The sequence below is a fragment of the Alosa alosa genome, chromosome 22, assembly GCF_017589495.1.
Source record: "Alosa alosa isolate M-15738 ecotype Scorff River chromosome 22, AALO_Geno_1.1, whole genome shotgun sequence".
NCBI lineage: Eukaryota > Metazoa > Chordata > Actinopteri > Clupeiformes > Clupeidae > Alosa > Alosa alosa.
The window spans coordinates 26295215-26317593 of record NC_063210.1 but is presented as its reverse complement, the minus strand read 5'-3'; the positions used below and the strand labels follow the sequence as shown (position 1 = coordinate 26317593).

Here is a 22379-nt window from a genome sequence, read left to right as displayed (position 1 = left end):
CACACAAACATGCATTGTCCCAGAGTCCGTAGCACATAGGACTAGTCCAGCATGCAGACGTTACAGTAAGTTCGTTGGGGATGAAGTCGCTAATATTTTAGAAAGGAAACTGAAAAGTCATTGGGCTTACAAGCGTAGGCTACCATTCCTACAAAACAACTAGATACTAACAATGTAGAGCAAGAACAGCTATGTGGTGAGTGCAATGTTCCAGTGAGATTTATTTTGGAAATTAAGAAGACACATTTCGCGGAAACATGAGTGTGCTACGGAGAGCAAAGAAAAACGTGAGCAATTTGAATAGCCTATGCTTTAAGTAAGGCTGAAGTAAAACTCAGATGCTAAATCTGTATTATGTAGGCAATTAATCCCACGTATCCCTTTAGTTTTAGGCTAATGTGTATTGACGTTGGCAAGCTTGTTCGTTGTTGCACTGTCGGTGTTGCATTAGGCTATCTTTTACAATACATGTTCTATGAGTGACATTGTCGTTGCTCTTAGTTCTTTGGGATTTAAGTTTTCTAAGGTGACAATTCGGCTTGTAGATTATTTCTCCCTCTTTGAAATTGGAGCGAGCGTGGAGCAATTTCACTGGAGCGGGAGGATTTTTAAGTGGAGCGGGGAGCGTAATTGAGCGGGGCGGTCTGACGTGAATTTGAGCGGAGGAACGGCCGAGTGAACAGCCACCTGAGCGGAGGAGCGGCCGAGTGAACAGCCACCTGAGCGAGGAGCGGCCGAGTGGACAGCCACCTGAGCGAGGAGCGGGATATATTCGCACCTCTCAGCTCCGCTCACTAGCTCTGGTCGGAGTATAGAATGAGAATGTCCTCACCCATAGTCCAGCTGGCTCAGCTTCAAGGTCAGCAAATGGTAGCTGTAAACTCACTGTTGTGTGTGTGTGCGTGTGCGCGCGCTCTCCACACTTTCAATAGACGACACTTCTAGTCGGATAGTGGGGGCCTCACTCACCCCTTAAAACCAGATGCTAAGAAGTACACACACACACACACACACACACGTGTCTGTCTTTGTCAATTGTTTTCCGGCCTGATCACTTTCTCAGAGCCTCCATGCCTCTGACTGGTCTCATACCCACCATCACACACACTCTCACTCGAGTACTTCCTGCTGTACGGCCAAGCCTGTGTGTGTGTGTGTGTGTGTGTGTGTAACAAGATGAATGGTGTTTAAGAGACTGCATTCTCATACTCTCCTGTCAGCCATTAGATTTACAACTGTCTCTCCCCTGCATACACATACAGACAACTAAAACAAACAAACACACACACACACACACACACACACACTCATGCTACTCATTGCTTGCAGGTACACACACACACTCATGCTACTCATTGCCTGCAGATACACACACACACAAACACACACTCATGCTACTCATTGCCTGCAGATACACACACACACACACACACACACACACTCATGCTACTTATTGCCTGCAGAAGATACACACACACACACTCATGCTACTCATTGCCTGCAGATACACACACCACACACACACTCATGCTACTCATTGCCTGCAGATACACACACACTCATGCTACTCATTGCCTGCAGATACACACACACACACACTCATGCTACTCATTGCCTGCAGATACACACACACACACACTCATGCTACTTATTGCCTGCAGATACACACACACACACACACTCATGCTACTCATTGCCTGCAGATACACACACACACACACACTCATGCTACTCATTGCCTGCAGATACACACACACTCATGCTACTCATTGCCTGCAGATACACACACACACACATTGTGAACTCTCAGAAAGTGTAAGTGTGTTTGTGTGTGAGTGTGAATGCATAACTGTGTGTGTGTGTGTGTGTGTGTGTTACTAAGTGGTCATCATCGTGTGTGTGTTACTGAGAGGATCATGTTTCAGTGGAGTTGGGTTATTCCTGCTCCAGCTCAGATAGACCCTGTGGGAGCTGAGCATTCCCTAATCTGGACGCAGACGTGGACCGAGTGCTGCCATTCCCCCCTCTCTGGTGTGTGTGTGTGTGTATCAGACGTGGACCGAGTGCTGCCATTCCCCCCTCTCTTGTGTGTGAGTGTGTGTGTGTGTGTGTGTGTGTGTTGTATTTGTATGTTGGTAATAGATACCGGCTGATGTTTCTGTAAGAGTTTATTGTTCTCACTCTTCCTGTGGGCAGACTGTGTGTGTGTGTGTGTGTGTTGTGTCTCAGAACAGCACCAAGAGCGTAAAGAACACAGTGTTCCATTTGGAGGTTCTGTCAGGAGGGTAGGGCTTAGAACACCTCTGCTCTCTCTCTCTCTCTCTCTCTCTCTCTCTCTCTCTCTCTCTCTCTCTCTCTCTCTCTCTCTCTCTCTCTCTCTCTCTCTCTCTCTCTCACTCACACACAGGAGCTGTGTGTTGGTGTTGGGTGAGAGGCGAGAAACACGCGCACACACACACACACACACACACACACACACACACACACTGCTGCTATTTTCTTCTGTGCTGTTTGGAGAGGAAACTTAGGAAGTTTTGTCGGTGTGTGTGAGCCTCCCTGAGTGTGTATTTTGGGTGCTGTCATCTGCCTGTACACTCGACACGTAAAGTGTGTGTGTGTGTGTGTGGTTGGTCGGTCGGTCCACCAGACTGGCTGTGTTTTGAGGTAAAAGGTGTAAGATGGATGGAGGAAAATCTACTGTAGAGTGGGAAAGAGAGAAGTAAGAAAAAAGAAAGAGGAGAAAGAGAGAAAGAGAGAGAGAGAAAGAGGAGAAGGAGAGGAGAGATAAAAAAGAGAGGAGAGAAGAAAGAGAGGAGAGAAGAAAGAGAGGAGAAAGAGAGGAGAAGGAGAGAAGAAAGGAACCCAGGATGACCGTGAGGAAAAGAAAGAGAAGAGGAAGTAGAAAGGAGAGAGAGAAATGGTCAGACAAGGAAGATGGAGAGGGAGATGGAGAGAGAGGGCAGGGGAGAGAGAGAGGGAGGTGTGTGTGTGTGGGGGTCTGGCTGGACTGAGCTCATTCTTGGACACGGGTCTCTCTTGTGTTTGCTGATCTCACAGCAGCTTGTGATGGAATGTGGGAGGCAGCTTCCTGATTGGCTGATTGAGCTGCTTCCTGATTGGTGCTTGAGGCAGATGGCAGATGCTGACATGGCTGGATTGGAATGTTCAACCTGAACTCTTGAGTTCCACAGTTCCAAACACTCCTCCTGAAAGTTCCTTTAGGTTCCTATCTATTGCCCTCTCCCATTTCCTCTTTAAGGTTCTTTAGTTTCACAAGTCTCTTACATGTAAAGTACTTTAGGTTCTTGTACCTCTTACTCTAAATGCTTTTTTGGGCCCTTTAGGGTTCCTCAGGATAATGTCTCTCCTAATCTTTAATGCTCTTTAGGTTCTTGTTCCTCTAGTATGTTCTTCAGGCCCCTCTGCCTCTTCCATGTTAGTTATTTTGGCTATCTAGGTTCCTAAGAGTTCTGTACTTCCTATATGTACTCTCAGGGCGATTTTCAAACAGCAGAGAACGCGTTCTTGAATTGGTTCGGTTCAGAATTGTTTGAACTTTGGTGCTATCTGCCACATTTCCACCAGTTTTACACGGAACCAAGGATGTGTCATTAACATTACACGGAACCAAGGATGTATCATCAACAGAGGGTGTTGCATGCATATGATGTGCATAAATGGGAGGATGATATGACCATTAGCCCTTTAAAATGGCAGAAATTAGCTGTGTAAAATGTTGATTAATGTCTGCAGTGTAATGCTAGTTGACTAGTTTTGTTTACTCATGGCAACAGTTGATAATGGACAGAAAACTCATGCTTATACTTTAGTCTTCTCCCCTCTGAGCGGTAGAATAACACGCCCACAGGAAAAAACGATTATTTTCTTGTTCAAGCTCCGAATCAAAATGTCACATTCCAAAACCGTTTTTCAAAACCGGTTAAAATGTTGGTTTGGAAACGGAACCGTTTCTCTGTCGGTGGAAAAAGACCATCTTTCTCTTCTCGGTTCTGCAGGTTCCTCTGGGCCTCTTTGCGGGTTCCTCTTAGTTCCTGCAGGTTCCTCTGGGCCTCTTTGCGAGTTCCTCTCGGTTCTCCCTCTGTCCATTCCTCTGGTCTGCAAACTAATGACCTGGGGCTCGTTTCCCAAAACCATAGCTGATTTCCCATTGCCAACCAACGAAGTTGCTACAGGTTAGCAACTAACAGGTTAGCAACTAACCGGTTAGCAACTATTGTTTTGGGAAACGCACCCCTGTGATGGGGTACGGGGGGATCTTACCCGCAGAGACCATTTTAAGGCTTCCCAAATGACTCATGCATTTGTGTGTGTGTGTGTGTGTGTGCGCAGTTTGAACTCTCCAGATGAGTCACCACAGAGGAATGGCCAACTCCCTGGTGGAAGGATGTGTGTGTGTGTGTGTGTGTGTGTGTGTTTGGGTGGTTGGGTCCTTCTAATAATAATGGCTGACACATTCCCTACTTAAATGTAATAAACATTGTTGTTGTTTATAATGAAGACTTTAATTGCTTGTAGGAGTTGCATTTGTTGTTTGCATGCTAGTTAATGGTTACTTTAAGCTTGTGTGTGTGTGTGTGTGTGTGTCGGTGAGGAAATATTTTAGCTGGTGAATTTTAGCTGTGGGGAGACCAACGGATGGTGGAAGTGAGCCAGTATGAACTAGTTCACCAAGCAACAAACATGGGGTGAGAACCACAACCCTGCAAAAAGAAAACTCTCTTAGCTCATTAAGGAACCCTCAGCTCTCTCAGAACCTCCCACTGATTAATCCAGTTCTAGAACCTCCATGATGGAACATTCTTTCACAAAACCCTCTGTCGACCCGCAGAACACCCAGCACCCTCAGCGAAGAATGCAAGCGTCAGCAGAACTTAGTAGAACCCCCACCTTTGAAATCAATTCCTAATCTCTCTGATTGGGTTTGGGGGTCTCGTTCATCATAACGCCTAGCAACAGCATCTGCAGGGTAACCGTTGTCCCGGGAGACAATCCCGGTGAGGTAATTGGCAGGTCAGTTGTGGTTTGCCTTGGCAGATGGGGACTCATTGTGTTCTGGCCTAAATCCTTTAGGCTCAGGGCGCGGGCATTAACACGCCGGCCAGTACGCCATGCCAACTGTGCCCAGACTGGTATGCCGTGCCCGTGCCAAGGCCATGCCAACCTCAGTTAGGACGGCTAGGAATACAACCTGAGGTGGCGAGGAATGCCAGCCCAACATCAGTGTCTGCTGTCTGTGTGTGATGGCATACAGTTAAAAAAAACACCTTCTAAATGTCCGTGCTCATGTGGAACACGGGCTATATGCACCTCCGTTCACCAAAACCTCATTTCTGTCCACTTATGCTAAATGTTTTCTCCATTGTCAACATGACGGCCTATATGTTTTCATTTAGTCAAGCAGTGAAATGTTGTTCAGTGTGCCCCAATATCAACACTACAATATCAACACTGACCACCACAATATTAACACTGACCACCACAATATCAACACTACAATATCAACACTGACCACCACAATATCAACACCACAATATCAACATTGGCCACCACAATATCAACATTGGCCTCCACAATGGTCAATATCAACACTGACCACCACAATATCAACACTGACCACCACAATATCAACACTGAACACCACAATATCAACACCACAATATCAACACTGACCACCACATCAACAACACTGACCACCACATATCAACATTGGCCGCCACACAATGGTTTTCTATGTTGTACTGTGTAAATGTGATGAAACCCTTTCATTGCAGTGCTATGTGCACCTTGAGGCAAGAAGGGTAATAGAATAAGATTAAAATAATTCTTCTATTCTAATAAGATTTGTATATTTGTTTTAAACTACTTTATCTGGCATATTATTGTGAGACTATATCATGATAGACCGTGTGTGTGTGTGTGTGTGTGTGTGTGTGAATGGTAGTGGGCCCATTTGGAAGGAGGTGGGTATGGGGTATAGCCAGGCTGGTCTAAGGGATATGCTGATGAAGTTGTGTAGCTGTAGTTTCTCCCCCAGGCTCATCCTAGCAGAGTTAAACATTACAGCAGTGTAAATGTTCATTTGATTAGTACAGCTGTGTGTGTGTGTGTGTGTGTGAAGGTTGCGTGTAGGGCTTTTAATTTGACCTCATGTTTATTTGTGTGAGTGAGTTCCTGTTCCCTGGCTTCCACCGTTGTGGTCTTGAGCAAGGCACTTAACCCCGGGTTGCTCCGGGAACACTGTGATCCCTTATGATACAGTTGGCATATGGAAGTCACTTTGGACAACAGTCTGCTTGCTCAATGAATACATGTATAGTGTAATGTAATGTAAGTGTAATGTAGTGTAGTGTAATGTAAGTGTGTTGTGATTTGTAGGCCAAACTGGATAAGAGTCATCTTGCTAAATAGATGCCATTCTACAAGGGGGCGGGGCCAGGGATTAGTGAATTAGAGACTACCCCACCCCCCCTTCTCTCACACACACACACACTGTGTCGGAATGAATGCTGCAGTTGCTGTGTGTGTGTGTGTGTGTGTGTGTGTGTGTGTGTGTGTGTGTGTAGGGGTTTACAGTTAGAGTGGTGTAATCGACACTCGACAGGATAACCAGTGTGCAGTTGCCAAAGCAGAGGCTTCTCTCTCTCCCTCCACCTCCTGTTTATCTCTGCTCCCTCTCTCATTCTCTCTCTCTGCTCCCTCTCTCATTCTCTCTCTCTCATTCTCTTTTCTCTCTCTCTCCTCTCTGCTCCCTCTCTCTCTCCCTCTCCCTCTCTCTCTCTCTCTCCCTCTCTCTCTCTCTCTCTCTCTCTCTCTCTCTCTCTCTCTCTCTCTCTCTCTCTCTCTCTCTCTCATCCCCTCTCTCCGCTTTATCCCAGAGTTACAATGGATTAAAGACCTAAAGCCCATTGTGTTCATCTATCATAAACTGACCTACCCATCACCTGGTGTGTGTGTGTGTGTGTGTGTGTGTGTTGGCTTGAAGTGGAATTAGACACTGAGATTTCTATGAGCATCTGAGCTGTGATACACATGATGAAGGTTTGAAGAGTAAGCGTGGTACTTTCATGAGTGTGTCCAACTAGGCAACACACACACACACACACACACACTGTGCACCAGCCAGAAAGACAGGCGGTCTCGACTGGTGTTGGGTGGTGCTGGGAGGATTATCGCTGTCGCTGAAGAGTTCCTTTGTTTGTGTGTGTGTGTGTGTGTGTGTGTGTGTGTGTGTGTGCATTTGCATTGCTCTTGCTTTGTCTTTGTGTCTCAGACAGATGGCGGGTTAAGTGGTCACTTCCATCAAATCAAAGAGCAGTCTGCAGGTGACGGGTGCCAATCACTTAGCCCCGTCTTGTCCTGCTTTGGCCTGATCTTTGATGGAACTGTGAGTGTTCTGGAACAGTGTTCCGTCTAGGAACACTATGAACTGTTCCATTCTAGAATTGTTGCGTCTGTTGACACCGAACTTCACAACTTCACAAAACGTGGTCTCTGGCTGACGCACCACAGGTCAGTGTGTGTATGACAAAACAACAGTATGCATGCCACCAGAGAACACACACTTCTGGTCTGGACCGAGAACCCCAGGGACCCCCTATGAACCCCAGGGACCCCCCTGTCATCCAATCTGCATACCCAATGGATATTTGGGGTACCCAAAATGAGCTTGGCACGGCTCAGTTTATTTGGCACGGTTCAGTTTATTTGGCACGGCTCAGTTTATTTGGCACGGTTCGGAAAATGCGTGCCGTGCAGTTGGTGGAAATGCCCCAATACACGGCACACTAACAAGTGTGAAGGTTTAGTAGCAGTAGCAGCAGCAGCAGCAGTAGCAGTAGCAGCAGCAGCAGTAGTAGTAGCAGCAGCAGTAGCAGCAGCAGTAGCAGCAGCAGCAGCAGTAGTAGCAGCAGCAGCAGTAGCAGTAGCAGCAGCAGCAGCAGCAGCAGCAGCAGCAGCAGCAGCAGCAGCAGTAGCAGTAGCAGCAGCAGCAGCAGCAGCAGCAGCAGCAGCAGTAGCAGCAGCAGCAGCAGTAGCAGCAGCAGTAGCAGCAGCAGTAGCAGCAGTAGCAGCAGCAGTAGCAGCAGCAGTAGCAGCAGCAGCAGCAGCAGTAGTAGCAGCAGCAGCAGCAGCAGCAGCAGTAGCAGCAGCAGTAGCAGTAGCAGCAGTAGTAGTAGTAGTAGATAATAATAATAAGAGTGCACCAAGGTTTTCTTCGGTGGCACGGAGACTGACAAGTTACCTTGAAAGGAATAAACTAATTGATACCACGTGCAAAAAGCTGGAATTCCTGGCTTCTCCGGTGCTTAGAGCATACCAGCATGATTTGGCACCAAATTCAATTAGCAAAGCGTGAGAAGAGAGACCTGCACGCTGTGTTCTTGAATTTGGCTAATGCTTTGGTCTGTGCCGCATAGTCTGTTGTGGGAGGCCTTTGATTATTTCCAGAATCCCAGGTAGCATTAAAAGCCTAGTAAAAGCTTTCTGATATTCAATGTTTTACTACAGCTGATTACACCACAGGGTGGCAACAACTCGAGATGGGAATCATGGCCGGTTGTATCATCTCCCCACTTGCTTTTACAATGGCAATGGAGGTCATCATTAGGGCCTCAAAATGAGTAGTGGGTGGGGGAGAAGTTGCAGGAGGGCCACGCCCCTCCGATTAGGGCTTTCATGGACTACATGACAACCTTGACGCCAACTGCTCCATGCACCAACAGGTTGCTGGATAAGTTCAATAGTAATCTGCAATGGGCCAGAATGAAGGTGAAGCCAAGTAAGTCTAGGAGTCTCTCAACTGTTAAAGGGAAGGTAATAGATAAGAAGTTTGCTATAAATAAGGAGGTGATTCCCACAGTTCTGGAGAAACCAGTGAAGAGTCTGTGAATGTGGTATGATGCAAGCCTTAGTGATAAATCGCAGGTTGAAGACTTGAGACAGGTCACTAGGCAAGGTATTGCAAAAATTGGGCTACCAGGTAAGCTCAAGCTGTGGTGTTTGCAGTTTGGTTTATTGCCTCGGCTAATGTGGCCATTGACAGTTTACGAAGTTCCTCTGTCAAAGGTAGAGCAAGGTAGGTTGGAAAAAATGTAAGTAAACCCGTGTGGAGTAAGGCTTCTGCAGGAGAAAAGAGGAAAATGGTAGTGGAGGAAATGCATAGACAGGAGGGAGGCTGTAAGATGTACTAAGGCAGTGTCGCGAGGCAAAACAAGGGCAGTGGGTGAACTGGGAAGGGTGGAAAAAAGACGGATTAAATGGAAAGATCTATGGGGCATGGAAGCTGGTAAGATCAGATTTATGTTAGGTGCTACATATGATGTGCTCCCCATCTCCCAAGAATTTAAGTCAATGGTTTGGTGAGGATGATAAATGCATACTTTGCTCGTGTGGTGGGCAGTCTCCACCATATCCTATCAGGGTGCAAGGTAAGTCTCACCCAGGGGCGTATACGGAAGGCCATAACCAGGTATTGAGTGCACGATTAAGGCCCATTGAAATCGGGTGCACGATGGGTTTGTGGCCAGATCTGCTATTGGCTTGCTGTCTGAATTGGGCATTTGTGGTCAAGTCTAAGGCAGGTGGTTAGTAACATGTCTTTAGCAGCAGAACGGCGTTTTAATGGTTGTGGGTAAGGAGAAGTTACCCTTCCTGGGGCGCAAGCTAAGGTAAGCTAACTGGCTCATTTGTTTTGTGTTTGTGATGGACTGTGCCTAGGTTGATGGTACTTGGCTAAGGTTTTTTATGGTTTATGGTTCAGTCCGCATCAACGGGACGGACCAACCTAGCCAACTTAGACCATGCCTAGGTTGGTTAAGGGTATTTGGATGTTTGTTGTGGTAATATGGTGGCAGCATGGGGCGTAAGCTAACTGGCTAATTTGTTTTGTGTTTGTGATGGGCTGTGCCTAGTTTGATGGTTGGTTGGCCAGGGTTTTTATGGCTATGGTTCAGTCCACATCAACGGGACGGACCAACCTAGCCAACCTTGACCATGCCTGGGCTGGTTAAGACTATTTTGGGTATTAGATATTTCAATGTGGTAATATGGTGGCAGCATGGAGGGGAGTGTCTCCAGGACGCTGGTTTCACTGTTAAGCCTTCATGAGGTGTCGTGGGCCTAACTTAACGAAACATCTGTGAATGAGGGTGCCCACTTGATAACCCCAATGACATGCCGCATACTATATACTGCTGTTGGATGGGCCATTTGTATTGTGTTTGTGACCATTTGTTGGTGGATTTGGGGGTAGTGTGCTTTTTAAAGTTAAACTTGAGCAAGGGCTTCTGTGTTTTTACCTTGGATTTTGGCACAAGGGATTTTAACATTTAATCCTGTGTGTTAATGTAATAATAATAATAATAATAATAATAATAAATTCATACACAGAATGCAGCTCAAAGTGCTTTACTTTTGGGGCATGTAACACAATAATAGTCAGTCAGTCATTATCAATCACTTTCACTTTTCTTCATTGCTGTGGCCGTTTATGATCCAATCAGCAACATATCAGAAATAGAGAAAATAACATGTAACAGTTATTAGAGAAGAGTCAGTCATTCCTCTTCGTTGCTGTGGCCGTTTATGATCCAATCAGCAACATATCAGAAATACTATTATACTACTATAAATATAGGCTTTGTTAACAACTGCTTAGGCTAACAAATGCTTAGGCCCCGTTGATGTGGACTCTAAGCAGCCAGCTTTAGAATGTTCTTAGCATATGTCGTAATTATTTGACTTTATACACAGACGTTTAACACTGGCAGCCTTAACCCTTTACCCCCCACAAGCACGCCATATGGCAACTGTGGCAAAAAAAAAAATATGGAAAAACTCCCATATTCCAGGAAGAAACCTTGAGCAGAAACTGACTTAATAGGAGGAGCCCATCTGCTTCTGGCTGGCTGCGCCCTCCAATAGCAGCAGATGTAGAATAATCTGAAAAAGTAGTCTACAGGATAAGACGAGTTAACTAAAAGCTTTCCTATACAGGTATGTTTTCAGATCTTTTTTAAAAATATTTACTGAACTACCGCCTGCTTGATGTACAGAGGCAGGGTGTTCCATAGTTTGGGGCATAATGGATAAAAGCAGCTTCTCCACTTTGTTTGTGGAACACTTTGGGTACGATTAAAAGATTAGAATTGGATGATCTAAGTTTCCTTTGTGGTTGATAAGATAGTAAAAGGGTTAGGACACACTCGCCTTTGTCAAACTGTGTCTATTTTTTAGCTGAGGTCCTGTTCAACCTGCATTTGGAGCAGCCTGGCACAGCCTGGAACTGTCTTCTCACTCTCCATTGTGTTCTCACAGAACATTCCACCTTAACATTCCTATTTGGGATCTGAACGTGTGCTGTGGAACAATAAGACTACACCTCTGTGAGTGGGCTCTGTCTCTGTTATTTATGACCTCATTTCCTGTCTTTCTCAGGCTGCCCCAGAACCAGTACCTGTTGTAGAGGCAACCCCAGAGCCCGTGGTGGAACCCGCACCAGAGCCCTGTGGTGGAACCCGCACCAGAACCTGTGGTGGAACCCGCACCAGAACCCGTGGTGGAACCCGTCCCTGAGCCTGTGATTCCAGAGCCCGAGCCAGCCCCAGTGGTAGAGGCTGTCCCAGAACCCGTCGTGGAACCCGCACCAGAACCAGTGGTGGAACCAGAACCAGTGGTGGAACCCACACCAGAACCAGTGGTGGAACTAGAACCAGTGGTGGAACCCACACCAGAACCTGTTGTAGAGGCTGTGCCAGAAGCCGTTGAAGAGGTTGCACCAGAACCAGTGGCAGAGCCTGTGGAGGAACCTCTGCCCGCAGAACCCACACCAGAGCCAGAACCTATTGTAGAGGCAGCCCCAGTCGAAGAGGCCGCACCATCAGAACCGGCCCCTGAGCCCGTCGCAGAACCCATTCCCGAGCCAGAACACAACGGTAAGGTTCTCTGCAGAACGTTCTTGCAGAGAAGCATCACTAGGGGAACTGGATGTTGATTCCTGCCCTCTTGGACATGTTGCTGAGAGGGTTCTACAGGGTTCTAAGGATGGTGGTTTCTTCCTCTGGAGTGTCCCTTCTACACACACACACACACACACACATTTAGATCGAGCATGACGTCAGCTCACCCTGGCATCTATTCAATGCTGGTTTTTGCCTCTAACCACACACACACACACACAAACACACACACACAATCTGTCCCTCACTCTCTCTCTCTTTCTGTCTCACACACACACACACACACACACACACTCCCATATACACACACGCGCTCTCTCTTTCACCCACCCACACACTTTGACACAAGCTCTTTGTGGTGGGCCCCATGTGCCCAGAGGAGGGAGCAGGCTTGTCTTAGGACACAAAGCCATCTAACAGGGCCACACACACACACACACACACACACACACACACACACACACACACACACACACACACACACAGAAGGGCTTTGTCCCTCAGGGTGCTGCAGTATGAGATGCTTTCTCACATGCATGTGCTGGAATGGCTGCTTTTGTGGGGAGGACAGCAGTGTGTGTGTGTGTGTGGCTCACTGGAGCGGGCCCAGGTCACAAGCCCCACATTAAGAAAGTTTGTCAACACACACAAACTCACTCATCAGCAAACACACACACACACACACACACACACACACACACACACACACACAGCAAGCCTAATAATAGTAGATGATCTGGAGCAGGCGTTTGCCAGCAGATTGGACATTCTCCATTAGTTTGTGAATATGGCCCAGACTGCCCAATATCAATATGACTAACGTGTGTGTGTGTGTGTGTGTGTGTGCGTCGACCTCTATCCATAGTCTTAATCTGTGTGTGTGTGTGTGTGTCAGCTGTTTCACTGTCACCAGTTTGTCAGGAGAGGAAATGTGTCATTGTGCTCTATGTCCACTTTAACACGAGTCTGTCTGTTTATCTCTCTGTCCATCTCCCACTGTTCCTCCCTCTCTCTCTCCCTCTCTCCCACTGTTCCTCCCTCTCTCTCTCCCTCTCTCCCACACTTCCTCACTCTCTCTCTCTCTCTCTCTCTCTGTCCATCTCCCACTGTTCCTCCCTCTCTCTCTCTGTCTATCTCCCACTGTTCCTCCCTCTCTCTCTCTCTCTCTCTCTCCCTCCCACTGTTCCCTCTCTCTCTCTCTCTGTCTATCTCCCACTGTTCCTCCCTCCCTCTCTCTCTCTGTCTATCTCCCACTGTTCCTCCCTCTCTCTCTCTCTCTGTCTATCTCCCACTGTTCCTCCCTCTCTTTCTCTCTCTCTGTCTATCTCCCACTGTTCCTCCCTCTCTCTCTCTCCCACTGTTCCTCCCTCTCTCTCTCTCTCTCTGTCTATCTCCTCTCTCTTTCCTCCCTTTCTTTCTTTCTTTCTTTCCCCTCTCTCTCTTTCTTTTTCTTTCTTTCTTTTCTTTCTTTCTTTCTTTCTCTTTCTTTCTCTCTTTCTTTCTTTCTTTCTTTCTTTCTCATCTCTCTCTCTCTCTCTCTCTCCCCCAAACACCTTTAACGGTTCAGATGAAGCCGCTGGGCCAGTTGAGGACGATGAGGTTCCTAAGATTGTTCCCGGTAAGAAAAGGAGCAAGTTTGAGAAGCGGTTGTCCAAGGAGGAGATGGAGGAGGAACAAAGGTCAGAAGAACACCACACACACACACATATATACATCTTCACACACACATATATATCTTCTCACACACACACATATATACATCTTCTCACACACACACACACATATACATCTTCACACACACATATATACATCTTCACACACATATACATCCTCACACACACACACATATACATCTTCACACACACACACACTGCTCTCCTCTAATCCTTTGCTACCCGTGTGTTGGTAATCTCTGCCTTGTGCTCTGGCATGTCTTAACCAAAACAACTAATCCATGCACACACACTCACACACACACACACTCACACACTCACACACACACTCACACACTCACACACTCACACACACACTCACACACTCACACACACACTCACACACACACACACACATACACATACACACACACACACATCTCTCCTCCTCTTCCTCCCCATCCCCCATCCCATCTCCAGACCCCCTGCTTACTCTGTAGACTCTGTCATCTCCTCAGTAGACCTGTGTGTGTGTTTCTGTGTGTGTCTGTGTTTGTTTTTGTGTGTGTGTGACTATGTTTGTTTTTGTGTGTGTGTGCGTGTGTGTGTGTGTGCTTGTTCGTGTGTATGTGTGTGTGTGTGCGCTTGCTTGTGTGTGTGTGTGTGTGGAGAGCCCCAGTCTCTGACCTACTCTTTGATCAGAGGAGGAGCGGACCAATAGAGAGAGGAGGAGGAGGTAGAATAGAGAGAGGAGGAGGAGGAGGAGGAGGAGGAGAGGACTAATAGAGAGAGGAGGAGGAGGAGGAGGTAGAATAGAGAGAGGAGGAGGAGGAGGAGGAGAGGACTAATAGAGAGAGGAGGAGGAGGAGGAGAGGTAGAATAAAGAGAAAGGAGTGGAAGAGAAAGAGTGGAAGATGTGATGGATGAATAGAAAATGGCATATCAAGCTCTGTCTCTCTCTCTCTCTCTCTCTCCCTCCCTCCCTCTCTCTCTGTCGCTCAGGAGGGAGAAGTGAGAGAAAGAAGGAGCAGGGGAGGAGGAAGAGGGGAGCAATAAGGAGACTGAGAGAGGTGTAGGGTTATGGAGGAGGAGGGAGGTGTGCAGGAGGTGTAGCAGGGGTGGAGGGCTTGGTGTCAGGGGGCTTATGGAGGGCAGGGTCACAGGGGAGGTGGTGCAGGGCTTATGTAGGAGGAGGTGGTGGAGGGCTTGTGGGAGGTGTGGGAGGAGGTGTGGAGGGTGGGGCTTATGTAGGAGGAGGTGGAGGTGGTGTAGGGCTTATGTAGGAGGTGGAGGTGTAGGGCTTATAGGGAGGTGGAGGTGTAGGGCTTATGTAGGAGGAGGTGGTGTAGGGCTTATGTAGGAGGTGGAGGTGTAGGTGTAGGGCTTATGGAGGAGGAGGGAGGAGGAGGAGGTGTAGGGCTTGTGTAGGAGGAGGAGGAGGTGTAGGGCTTATGGAGGAGGTGTTGGGCTTATGGAGGAGGTGTAGGGCTTATGGAGGAGGAGGAGGTGTAGGGCTTATGTAGGAGGAGGAGGAGGAGGAGGTGCTTGGGGCTGGAGGAGGGAGGGGAGGAGGTGTAGGGCTTTGTAGGAGAGGGAGGTGTGGGGCTTTAGGAGGGAGGAGGAGGGAGGTGTAGGGCTTATGGAGGGAGGAGGTGTAGGTGGTGTAGGGCTTATGGAGGAGGAGGAGGTGTAGGGCTTATGTAGGGCATGGAGGAGGAGGAGGTGTAGGGCTTATGTAGGAGGAGGAGGTGTAGGTGTAGGGCTTATGTAGGAGGAGGAGGAGGTGTAGGGCTTATGTAGGAGGAGGAGGGAGGAGGTGTAGGGCTTGAGGAGGAGGAAGAGTTGAAGAGTTGCGTAAGACTCCAGACCCAGTGCCAACCTCAAACCTTAGCACAGATGCATGCTGGGACATCAGAGCCTGTCTGGCACAGCTGGGACTGTGTGTTGTTTGTGTGTGTGTGTTGTGAGGGAGGGGGGAGGGGAGAGGGGGAGGAGGGAGGATGAGAGAGGGGAGAGAGGGATAGGGGAGAAAAGATGGATAGAGGGGATGGGAGAGAGGGAGGGAGAGAGAAAAAAAAAAAAAAAGAGAAGGTAAAGAGAAAAAGATCAGGAGGCAAAAAAGCAAATGAGCGCCATGTTTGATATTGATGTGTGTGTGTTTTTGGAAGTGTGTGTGTGTGGGAATGTATGTGTGTGTGTGTGTGTTGGTAGGTGTGTGTGTGTGTGTGTGTGTGTGTGTGTGTGTGTCTGTTTCCATGGGGGGCTTCAGGAAACTGGTGCCCCCCTGCATTCCCCTCCTCTGGGAAACTGTCTCTCTCTCCCTCTCCCTCTCCCTCCCTCTCCTCCCTCTCTCTCTCTCTCTCTGACCAGTGAGAATGTTCGTGAGTGCACAGCCCTGGATGTTTAATTCACTCATGTTGTTTAGAACTGATTTTATTTTTCCCTCGGCTGCATTAAATGTAAATGTGTATGTGTGTGTGTACTGTATATATGTGTGTGTACTGTATATATGTGTGGGTGTGAAGTATGTATATGTGTGTGTGTGTGTGTGTGTACTTATATGTATGTGTGTGTGTGTGTGTGTGTGTGTGTACTTTATATATGTGTGTGCGTGCGCGTGTAGTTTATCTATATATATGTGTGTGTGTGTGTGTGTGTGTGTGTGTGTGTGTGTGTGTGTGTGTGTGTGTGTGTGTGTGTAGACCCCCCCTGCCTTACACAGACATGTGGACATGACATGTGTGGCCGGCGCCCCTCCGCTCTTGTCATTGCAGGATAGAGTTGACCAACGATTTTACCTCCCTCTAGCCCCGCCCACACAGCGCAACAGCACTGCCTGTAGAACGCTCGCTTAGACGGGGCGATGGTAAGGCCTATATTCTCCACCTTTATCACCCCACCCCCACCCCCACGACCACCCCCTAGTCTCTCACCTCACGGTGTGCACCCCAATCAATCCCCCACCTTTAACCCCTCCACTGCGACCTTTAACCCCTCCACTGCGACCTTTAACCCCTCCACTGTGACCTGGGGCATCAGTCCGCAGCGCTGCCCCCTTAACTCAACCCAATCAGCCCCCCCATATTAAGCCCTCTGTACCCCCCCCCCATGGGGCCCATCTGGGGGGGGACCCCCATGGGTGTGAATATATGGGCCCATCTGGGTGGGTGATCCTCCATGGGGTGAATATGGGGCCCATCTGGGTGGGTGATCCTCCATGGGGTGAATATGGGGCCCATCTGGGTGGGTGATCCTTCATCTAACCACTCCTGGTGTGGAACCTGGGGGTCTCATAACCTCCCTGACTCAGATACACACACACGCTTTCCTGTAGGTGTTATTCTTGTGGGCTGTTACTTCCCTGTTTGGGGTGTGTTATATGATGTGCACTTTGCACACTCTCATGTGTGCAGCTGTGTGTGTGTGTGTGTGTGTGTGTGTGTGTGTGTGTGTGAGATATGATGGGCACTAAACAGGGACAGAGCAAAATGTGAGAATAAGGCCAAAGGTGAACACCTCCCATCTCGGAGGTGTGTGTGTGTGTGTGTGTGTGTGTGTGTGTGCGTGTGTATGCGCACGCATTTATCGGCCAGCAGCAGCTTGCACATGAAGATGTATGAAATCTGTGTGTGTGTGTATACGTTTGTGTGGGAGGGAGAGCGAGATATATGTGTGAGAGAAAGAGAGACCGGGCAAGAGGTGTGTGTGTGTAGTGTGTGTGTGTGGGGCGTGTGTGTGTGTGTGTGTGGTGCGTGTGCGCGTGTGTGTCTATGTGCCTATCTGCCTACTGCTCTGGCTGTCTTTAGTCCCCAGGGCTTTAGTAGTAAATGGGAGCTTTCAGAGCTCTGAATGGTGTGTGTGTGTATTTGTGTGTGAGAGAGAGCGCTGTGTGTGTGTGAGAACAGGAACTATCTTTGAGCTTTATAGGGACGATCACCATTAGCATGGACAGGAGCATACAGTATATCCGCACAGGATGTGATGTCACGTGACCCCTGTTGAAGTACTTCCTAGTCTCAGACCGTTATGTTGGGACGGCATATAGCTCCCATGACAGGCAGCTGACATTTAGATCCGCCATGGTATATAAGCCCATGACGGGCAGCTGACATTTAGATCACCATGGTAACCTATATGGCGCCAAGACAGCCAGCTGACATTTAGATCACCATGGTAACATATAGCTCCATTACAGCCAGCTGACATTTAAATCATCATGTAACATGTCTGACCTGAGGGTTTTAGAACAGCTGATCACCATGGTAACATGTCTGACCTGATGGTTTAAAGCAGCTGCTCACCATGGTAACATCTGACCTGAGGGGTTTTAGATCTGATCAGCTGATCACCATGGTACCATGTCTGACCTCAGAGGAGTTATAACAGCTGATCACCATGGTAACCGTCTGACCTCAGGGGTTTATAACAGCTGATCACCATGGTAACATGTCTGACCTGAGAGGTTTTATAACTGATCATTGATCATCATGTAGGTTTAGTCTTCGCCTAAAACCCTGTTCACACACCAAGAGTCACTTGGCACCCCAACATTTGGCGCAACATTTTGCTCTGTCGTGGGGTTATTTGGGTCGCCGGGTTAATCTCTGAATGATTTCTAAACATTCCGCTGTGTCTTGTAAGCTAGTCGATGCAGTGAGCGAGGCTTAGCCAGGCTTAGCGGTGTTCATGTGTGTTTTGATAGATAGATAGATAGATAGATAGATAGATAGATAGATGCTTTATTGATCCCCAGGGGAAATTCAAGTTTTATCATTATAATCGAAAAATAGTCATTTAGAATGAAAACCGGTCAGTAGCGCCAGTACATGTGATTATGTGTCCTAAAATTATGAAACTGGCTGATATTTAATGCACAGGTGTGTGTTTCAGGGTCTTTTGTAGGTTTTCTTTAGGAGCCCTTTTGTGTGTGTGTGTGTGTGGGAGTGTGTTGTAGGTTTTTTTTTTTAGGAGCAGGGATGTTTGTGTGTGTGTGTGTGTGTGTGTGTGTGTGTGTGTGTGTGTAGACCTCTCCCGTCCTTTTACAGACATGTGGATGACATGTGTGGCCCGTTTTGTCACAGTATAAGGATAGAGTTGACTAACCATTTTATCCTCTAGCCCTCACCACACAGCTTAAACAGCACTGCCTTGTAGAAGCCAGCTTAGACGGGGCTGACATGGTATACCTATATTCTCCACCTTTATCATCCTTGACCCCACCCCTTACACGACCCCCTAGTTCACCAATGTGTGCACCCCTAATCAATCCCCCCCACCTTAACCCCTCCATCATGAATTTTAACCCTCCACTGCACCTTTAACCCTCCACTGTGACCTGGGGCATCAGTCAACAAAGCGCTGCCCCCTTAACTCAACCCAATCAGCCCCCCCATATTAAGCCCTCTGTACCCCCCCCCCCTGGGTGGGTGACCCCATGGGGCCCATCTGGGTGGGTGACCCCCCCATGGGGTGAATATGGGGCCCATCTGGGTGGGTGATCCTCCATGGGGTGAATATGGGGCCCATCTGGGTAAGTGATCCTCATCTAACCACTCCTGGTGTGTGGGAACCTGGGGGTCTCATAACCTCCCCTGACTCAGATACACACACACGCTTTCCTGTAGGTGTTATTCTTGTGGGCTGTTACTTCCCTGTTTGGGGTGTGTTATATGATGTGCACTTTGCACTCATGTGTGCAGCTGTGTGTGTGTGTGTGTGTGTGTGTGAGATATGATGGGCACTAAAACAGGACAGAGCAAAATGAGAATAATAGCTGTGAACACCTCCCATTCGAGGTGTGTGTGTGTAGTGTGTGTATGTGTATGCGATCAAAGATTTATCGCCAGCAGCAGCCTGTAATACGAAGATGTATGAAATCTGTGTGTGTGTATACGTTTGTGTGGGAGGGAGAGCGTGATATATGTGTGAGAGAAAGAGAGACCGGGCAAGAGGTGTGTGTGTGGTGTGTGTGTGTAGTGTGTACGGTGTGTGTGTGTGTGTGTGCTGTATGCAAAGGAAGAAAATATAAGCCTATCTGCCTACTGTCTCTCATTGTCTCTAGTCCCCAGGGTTTTAGTAGTAATGGGAGCTGAGCCTTTGAATGGTGTGTGTGTGTGTATTTGTGTGTGAGAGAGAGCGTTGTGTGTGTGTGAGAACAGGAACTATCTTTGAGCTTTATAGGGACGATCACCATTTGCATGGACAGGAGCATACAGTATATATCCCAAGACAGGATGTGATGCCCACGTGACCCCCAGGTTGAAGTACTTCCTAGTCTCAGACCGTTATGTTGGGCCGCATATAGCTCCCATGACAGGCAGCTGACATTTAGATCACCATGGTAACATATAGCGCCCATGACAGGCAGCTGACATTTAGATCACCATGGTAACATATAGCGCCCAAGACAGCCAGCTGACATTTAGATCACCATGGTAACATATAGCTCCCATTACAGCCAGCTGACATTTAGATCATCATGTAACATGTCTGACCTGAGGGGTTTAGAACAGCTGATCACCATGGTAACATGTCTGACCTGAGTGGTTTAAAACAGCTGCTCACCATGGTAACATCTGACCTGAGAGGTTTAGATCTGATCAGCTGATCACCATGGTACCATGTCTGACCTCAGAGGGTTATAACAGCTGATCACCATGGTAACACGTCTGACCTCAGAGGGTTATAACAGCTGATCACCATGGTAACATGTCTGACCTGAGAGGTTTATAACTGATCAGCTGATGATCATGTAGGTTTAGTCTTCGCCTAAAACCCTGTTCACACACCAAGAGTCACTTGGCACCCCAACATTGCGCAACATTTTGCTCTGTCGTGGGGTTATTTGGGTCGTCAGGTTAATCTCTGAATGACTTAAACATTCCGCTGTGTCTTGTCGCTAGTCACCGTACGAGTGAACGAGGCTTAGCCAGGCTTAGCGGTGTTCATGTGTGTTTTGATTGATAGATAGATAGATAGATAGATAGATAGATAGATACTTTATTGATCCCCAGGGGAAATTCAAGTTTTATCGTATCTCGCGTAAAATAGTCATTTTAGAATGAAAAGCGGTCAGTAGAAGCGCAGTACATGTGATTATGTGTCCTCGTGAAACTGGCTGATATTTAATGCACAGGTGTGTGTTTCAGGGTCTTTTGTAGGTTTTCTTTAGGAGCCCTTTTGTGTGTGTGTGTGTGTGGGAGTGTGTTGTAGGTTTTTTTTAGGAGCAGGGATGTTTGTGTGTGTGTGTGTGTGTGTGTGTGTGTGTGTGTGTGTGTGAGAGAGACTGTTCTTTAGGTTGTGGAGAGATGTTTACCTTTGGCCCGCGGGGACATATTGATCTGTCAGCTGTTTTTGGTTCTTATGTGGTGACACTGTAGGCTGTGTACTCTGGTGACATACTGCATGTTCTTAGTGGCAGAGGTGAAATTTCAGCCCATGAACACAGACATGCAGAAAACACACACACACACACACACACACACATGTGCACACACACACACACACACACACACACATGTGCACACACACACACACACACACACACACACACACGTGCACACACACACACACACACACACACACACACACACACACAGTTAGAGAAAGCTCAGGAGAGCCATGCCTTAAGAGGTTGGGCCTAAGAGTTGCTATTTGCAGCCTCTGTGAGTGCAAGGCTCCAGCATCACGGCTCAATAGCACCCTCTGCTGGACGCGCTGGGGACTGCAGTCATAGAGCTCCATCTCAGTATCACTGTGGTCAGATTTCTGCCCTGTGAGCTCGTCCTGTCCCCTGCCCTCAAGGAAAAACACGAAGATGAACTCCTATGGGAAAATGATCACGGTGATGAGAAGTGGTCATTATGGGATGGCGTGGTGTTACTAGCTGCCCTCGTCCGGTCCCTTGAGTGGAGCGTGGAGCAGGACCACTGGGCTATTTACATATCGGCTGAAGCCATTACAGGATTACCTGATAGCTCTACGTCACAGTAACCCTCAGGGGACAACTCCAGTGTGTGTGTGTTATTTATCACAATCCGGATCTAAATGGAGTCAGTAGAACCTTTAACCTCTAGATCCCTGTGTACATGCTTCCATCTTCTGTGTAGAACCTCTACCGTGTGTGAGGGTGGCGGGCACTAACCCTGGGACATGGGCACTGATGCCCGTGAGGGGTGCGAGTGGTGTGTGTGTGTGTGTGTGTGTAATTTGTGGGAGATGGTGTGTATGTGTTTGGCAGTCTAGTTGTATGGGAGATGCCCATGGCTGTTGGCATGGCGTGAGCTTACCTGCTTACTGTGTGTCGTCTGCATGATGTCTTACTCCTGATGCCCCAGCCACCATCTCCGCCGCCGACCACTAACCACATGGGCAAGGGTGAGCTCTCTCTCTCTCTCTCTCTCTCTCTCTCTCTCTCTCTCTCTCTCTCTAAAACTAAACTGTAACACCTACAATGAACCAATAACTTACTAAGTCTGTATATTATTATTATTGTTATTATTATAGCTAGTTATTGATTGAGTTTATAGATTAGGCTATTTCTTACAGTATTGATAATTGATGCTTGGTATTTATTATTGATTACTGATTGGTATTGGTGACTGATTGGTATTGGTGATTTGATGACTGATGGTCATGTTGTGATTGATTACTGATTGGTATTGATGACTGATGGTCATGTTGTGATTGGTTACTGATTGGTGATTGATTACTGATTGGTGATTGATTACTGATTGGTGATTGGTCACTGATT

General features: G+C 47.7%; 1 protein-coding gene across 1 annotated transcript in view; it reads left to right on the top strand.

Moving 5' to 3' along the window:
• The window catches only part of si:ch73-366l1.5 (FILIA-N KH-like domain-containing protein), a 32223-nt gene that overhangs the window by 3080 nt on the left and 6764 nt on the right, over positions 1-22379 (top strand). Inside the window, exons 2-3 of the mRNA XM_048232768.1 lie at positions 11483-11951; positions 13543-13654. Coding sequence (XP_048088725.1) covers positions 11483-11951; positions 13543-13654 — 581 coding nt within the window. The remainder of the gene's footprint in view (positions 1-11482; positions 11952-13542; positions 13655-22379) is intronic.